This window comes from Rana temporaria, chromosome 6, assembly GCF_905171775.1.
Source record: "Rana temporaria chromosome 6, aRanTem1.1, whole genome shotgun sequence".
Lineage (NCBI taxonomy): Eukaryota > Metazoa > Chordata > Amphibia > Anura > Ranidae > Rana > Rana temporaria.
Window position 1 is genome coordinate 223,443,500 of NC_053494.1, and position 5,796 is coordinate 223,449,295.

Genomic DNA, 5,796 nt, shown 5'->3' on the forward strand with positions numbered 1-5,796 from the left:
AAATACACAAAACCCGCCGGATAACTCACACGCAGCGACGGCGACCGAAAATCCGCCAACCAATCGCAAAATACACAAAACCCGCCGGATAACTCACACGCAGCGACGGCGACCGAAAATCCGCCAACCGATCGCAAAATACACAAAACCCCCAAATCTTCTGAAGTGATTGAGTGCGACATCCACATAATATGAGGGGAATGCTGGGACTTGTAGTCCCACAACATCTGTAATGAAGAGAGACACCAACTAGAATGAGAGCGTCTCAGGAGGGAGGGATACACATTAACCCCTTCAGCCCCGGACCATTTGGCTGCCCAATGACCAGGCCACATTTTGCGATTCGGCACTGCGTCGCTTTAACAGACAATTGTGCGGTCGTGCGACGTGGCTCCCAAACGAAACTGACGTCCTTTTTTCCCCACAAATAGAGCTTTCTTTTGGTGGTATTTGATCTCCTCTGCGGTTTTTATTTTTTTGCGCTGTAAACAAAAATAGAGCGACAATTTAAAAAAAAAAAAAGCAACATTTTTTACTTTTTTCTATAATAAATATCCCCCAAAAATATATATAAAAAACTTTTTTTTTCCTCAGTTTAGTCCGATACATATTCTTCTACATATTTTTGGTAAAAAAAATCACAATAAGCGTTTATCGATTGGTTTGCGCAAAAGTTATATATAGGGCCAGATCCACGAAGCGGTTACGCTGGCGTATCTATTGATGCGCCGCGTAACTTCTAGGATGCTCCGGCGTATCTTTGTTTTGTATCCACAAAACAAGATACGCCTGTAGCTGGGCTAGATCCGACTGATGTACGTCTTAGTACGCCGTCGGATCTAAGGTGCATATTTACGCTGGCCGCTAGGTGGCGTTTCCGTCGATTTCCGCGTTGAGTATGCAAATTAGCTAGATACGCCAATCCACAAACGTACGTCCGGCCGGCGCATTTTTTTACGTTGTTTCCGTTAGGCTTTTTTCGGCGTAAAGTTACCCCTGCTATATGAGGCATAGGCAATGTTAAGTATGGACGTCGTTCCCGTGTCTAATTTTCCGTCGTGTACGTTGTTTGCGTAAAACGTTCGCGAATAGGGCTTTGCGTAGAATGACGTTCACATCTAAAGCATTGGCTTGTTGCGGGTTAATTTGGAGCATGCGCACTGGGATACCCCCACGGACTGCGCATGCGACGTTCAGAAAAAACGTAATTTACGTCGGGTCAAGACGTATTACCATAAAACACGCCCACATCTTAGCCATTTGAAATTGCGCGCCCTTACGCCGACACATTTACACTACGCCGCCGTAACTTACGGCGCAAATTCTTTGTGTATACGGGAAATACGCTGTAAGTTACGGCGGCGTAGTGTATCTGAGATACTACGCCGGACGTAAAGAAGCGCCGCGCTACGTGGATCTGGCCCATGGCGTCTACAAAATAGGAGATAGTTTTATGGCATTTTTATTACTGATTTTCTTTTTACTACTAATGAAAGCCTTTGTATTGAAATGCATCGCAAAGCGTTGGCGCCAAAAATCCAGAATACTAAAAATAATAACAAAGTGTAACTCCTCCCCCTCCTCCTATAATGATACAATAAAGTGTTACTCCTCCCCCTCCTCCTCCTATATGATACAATAAAGTGTAACTCCTCCCCCTCCTCCTATAATGATACAATAAAGTGTAACTCCTCCCCCTCCTCCTATAATGATACAATAAAGTGTAACTCCTCCCCCTCCTCCTATAATGATACAATAAAGTGTAGCTCCTCCCCCTCCTATAATGATACAATAAAGTGTAACTCCTCCCCCTCCCCCGCATATAATGATACAATCTGATCACATAAGATGGCAAAATCTATTTCCACCGAAACATCTCGGATCCTGCGCTGTGATTGGAGAACTCTGGAATGTGTTTTATAAGATCTTCTTTATCAGGAGAGATCGGAGAGAGATCGGCAATATCCATACGGAGAAATATTAAGGCGGCCGGCCGTACACGCTTCGAATCGCGAAATAATTTTCGTACGAATTTCGCACCGTTTGTGGGGCGGCAGCCAATTTTAGTGCGGCAAACAAATTTGAGGAATCCGACATGTTGGAAATTTGTTGAAAAACAAACAATTTTCCTATCAATGATGGGAGAATCGTGCGAAAAATGTAATAGAAAAAAAAATGCGCAAGAAAATAATATTCGGGGGAACATGAAGGTGTGGTCGGCCGAATTTCTAAAAATCAATGGTGGCGTCATCGGATCACAAAATAATATATATATAATAAATACTATATAACAACAATAATATTAATATATAAATACCACATAACAATAATAATAATAATAATAATTTATAAATCCTGTATAGTAATGATAATAATAATAATAATAATAATAATAATAATAATAATATATAAATCCTGTATAACAACAACAATAATAATAATAATAATAATAATAATAATAATAATAATAATAATAATAATAATATAATTTCTGTATAGTAATAATAATAATATTCAGACTCTCTATACTGAATTGTATCATCCTCACATCCTGCAAGAATCTGTGTCATTGGATTATTATTTATTTATTATTTATTTATAAATAAATTATATAAAATATATTATAAAATATATACTGTAGGTGAGAAAAAATAAAATAATTTCATAAAAGAAAAAAACAATTAAAAAAATATTCCTGGAAATGTAAAAGAAAAAAAATGTGCAAGAAAAGAATATTCAGGGGGGAACATGAAGGCGTGGTCGGCCGAATTTCGAAAATCAATGGTGGCGTCATCGGATCACAAAAAAAAAATATATATATATATATATATATATATATATATATATATATAATAAATACTATATAACAACAATAATATTAATATATAAATCCCACATAACAACAATAATAATAATAATAATAATAATAATAATAATAATAATAATAATAATAATAATAATATATAAATACTATATAACAACAATAATAATAATTAATAAATCCTGTATAATAATAATAATAATAATAATAATAATAATAAAAATAATAATAAAAATAATAATAATATATAAATACTATATAACAACAATAATAATAATAATAATAATAATAATAATAATATAAATACTATATAACAACAATAATAATAATTAATACATCCTGTATAATAATAATAATAATAATATATAAATCCCGTATAACAACAACAATAATAATAATAATATAATTTCTGTATAGTAATAATAATATATAAATCCTTTATAATAATGATACTCAGACTCTCTATACTGAATTGTATCATCCTCACATCCTGCAAGAATCCGTGTCATTGGATTATTATTAGTTTATTATTTATTTATAAATAAATGATATTAAATATATTATAAAATATATACTGTAGGTGAGAATAAATTAAAAATAATTTCATAAAAGAAAAAAATAATTAAAAAAATATTCCTGGAAATGTAAAAGAAAAAAATGCGCATGTGCAAGAAAAGAATATTCGGGGGGGAACATGAAGGCGTGGTCGGCCGAATATCGAAAATCAATGGTGGCGTCATCGGATCACAAAACGAACGTTTTGATTTTGAAAAGAAAATTTGTTGGAAATGTGACCGTGTATGGCCGGCCGGCTTTAGTTACAAGTTACAACGAGTTACATTGTCAGGAGGAAAACAGACGCAAGTCCATCCAGTTCAACCAATAAAAGAAAAAACAGAAATAGAAAACCTCTGTATACAGAACCCAATACCCACTGAAGATCCAGAGAAAGGAACCCCCCCCCCCCCAAAAAAAAATTCCCAGGACGCAATCGGATCTTCCCCGAATCATCTCCCCTCCCCCCATATGACGGCCGTCCATGATATGAGTACATTGTACATGACTGAAAACGAATGTCTACAAAGTATCCGTCATATCAAAACCAGACCTCCCACAGGGGGTGACGGGGGTCCCACAGGGGGTGACGGGGGTCCCACAGGGGGTGACGGGGGTCCTTCGAGGGGTCCCACAGGGGGTGACGGGGGTCCCACAGGGGGTGACGGGGGTCCTTCGAGGGGTCCCACAGGGGGTGACGGGGGTCCCACAGGGGGTGACGGGGGTCCTTCGAGGGGTCCCACAGGGGGTGACGGGGGTCCCACAGGGGGTGACGGGGGTCCTTCGAGGGGTCCCACAGGGGGTGACGGGGGTCCCACAGGGGGTGACGGGGGTCCTACATCACCGGGGCCCCTATAGGGATAGAAAGTCCACCTAAGAAAGTAAAAAAAGAATGAATAAGAATAACGCTGCAAACGGCTATAATATACAAATATTTTTTTTTTTTGTTCTTAAAATATTTTGGCCCAGATTCAGGTAGGAGATACGCCGTCGTTTCCCTGAATGTGAGGCGTCGTATCTTGGCGCCTGATTCAAAGAATCAAATACGCCAGAATTTTGCTAAGATACGAGCAGCGTAAGTCTCCTACGCCGTCGTATCTTAACTGCATATTTACGCTGGCCACTAGGGGTGTGTTCGCTGATTTACGCCTAGAATATGTAAATCAGCTAGATACGCCAATTCACGAACGTACGCCCGGCCGTCGCAGTAAAGAAACGCCGTTTACATAAGGCTTTTTCTGGCGTAAAGTTACCCCTGCTCTATGAGGCGCAGCCAATGTTAAGTATGGACGTCGTTCCCGCGTCAAAATTTTTCGTCGATTACGTTGTTTGCGTAAGTCGTTCGCGAATAGGGCTGGGCGTCATTTACGTTCACGTCGAAAGCATTGGCTTTTTGCGGGTTAATTTGGAGCATGCGCACTGGGATACTTTCACGAACGGCGCATGCGCCATTCGGAGAAAGCGTCATTTACATGGGGTCACAATACATTTACATAACACACGCCCACATCTTCCACATTTGAATTAGGCGGGCTTACGCCAGTCTATTTACGCTACGCCGCCGCAACTTTTCTTTGTGAATACTGCACTTGCCTGGCAAAGTTGCGGAGGCGTAACGTAAATAGGATACGTTACGCCCGCTCAGAAATATGCGCTCCATACGTGAATCCGGGCCTTTATATTTTTTGAGAGGAATAAATCACCAGAAGAAAATAAGTTCTAATAATGATTACCGACGTTATTTATCAATCAATCAATAAAGGAAGATATATAATTATAATATAAGAAGAAGATAATAGAATCGGATTATATCATTTATCTATGCTGTGTATATTTATATTATATAATTTATTATTAAAAATGTGAAATGTTCAAGTTTTTCTTTTTGAGTAACATTTCCATTCCTTCAGAAAACAATTCCTAGACTCTCCGGGATTTTTATTTTTTGATGTGCGGCGAACAAGGAAAATGGGGACAACATTTGGGCAGCAAATAATATAGTGTAAATTATTGCGCTGCTAAGTATGCATGTATCAAGCTGCTATACACAGCTACTGAAAAACAAGAAGCAAAAAACAAAATGTGGACAAAAAAGTGTAGCGCTCTGATACAAAAAAAGGTATGAAAATGAAAACCATACGTGGTCAATATGCAACAATGTGAAATGCACATGTATATGAAGACACAAATGTCATAACCATATATATAAAAGTGTCCAAAATGAACCAAATAAAGAGTGAATAAAACAATGTTCAAAATTGAAGAGTGAGATGAAATCTTCCAAAAATGAGTGAATGAATGTGAATTTCCAAATGAAGAAATATCCCATCACCAGTGTGAATGCAGGCTTACCGGAACGTGTGGACTCTGCGAAATGTATATTTCCAGAGCCAATCAGGATTGGTATGAACTGGAAACCA

At 38.0% G+C, this 5,796-nt stretch overlaps 1 protein-coding gene across 1 annotated transcript in view; it reads left to right on the forward strand.

Moving 5' to 3' along the window:
* Window positions 1-5,300, forward strand: part of EN1 (engrailed homeobox 1) — a 13,687-nt gene extending 8,387 nt beyond the window's left edge. The window contains exon 2 of the mRNA XM_040358525.1: window positions 5,287-5,300. Within this exon, the coding sequence (XP_040214459.1) occupies window positions 5,287-5,300 (14 nt within the window). The remainder of the gene's footprint in view (window positions 1-5,286) is intronic.
* The last annotated feature ends 496 nt before the right edge of the window (window positions 5,301-5,796 follow it).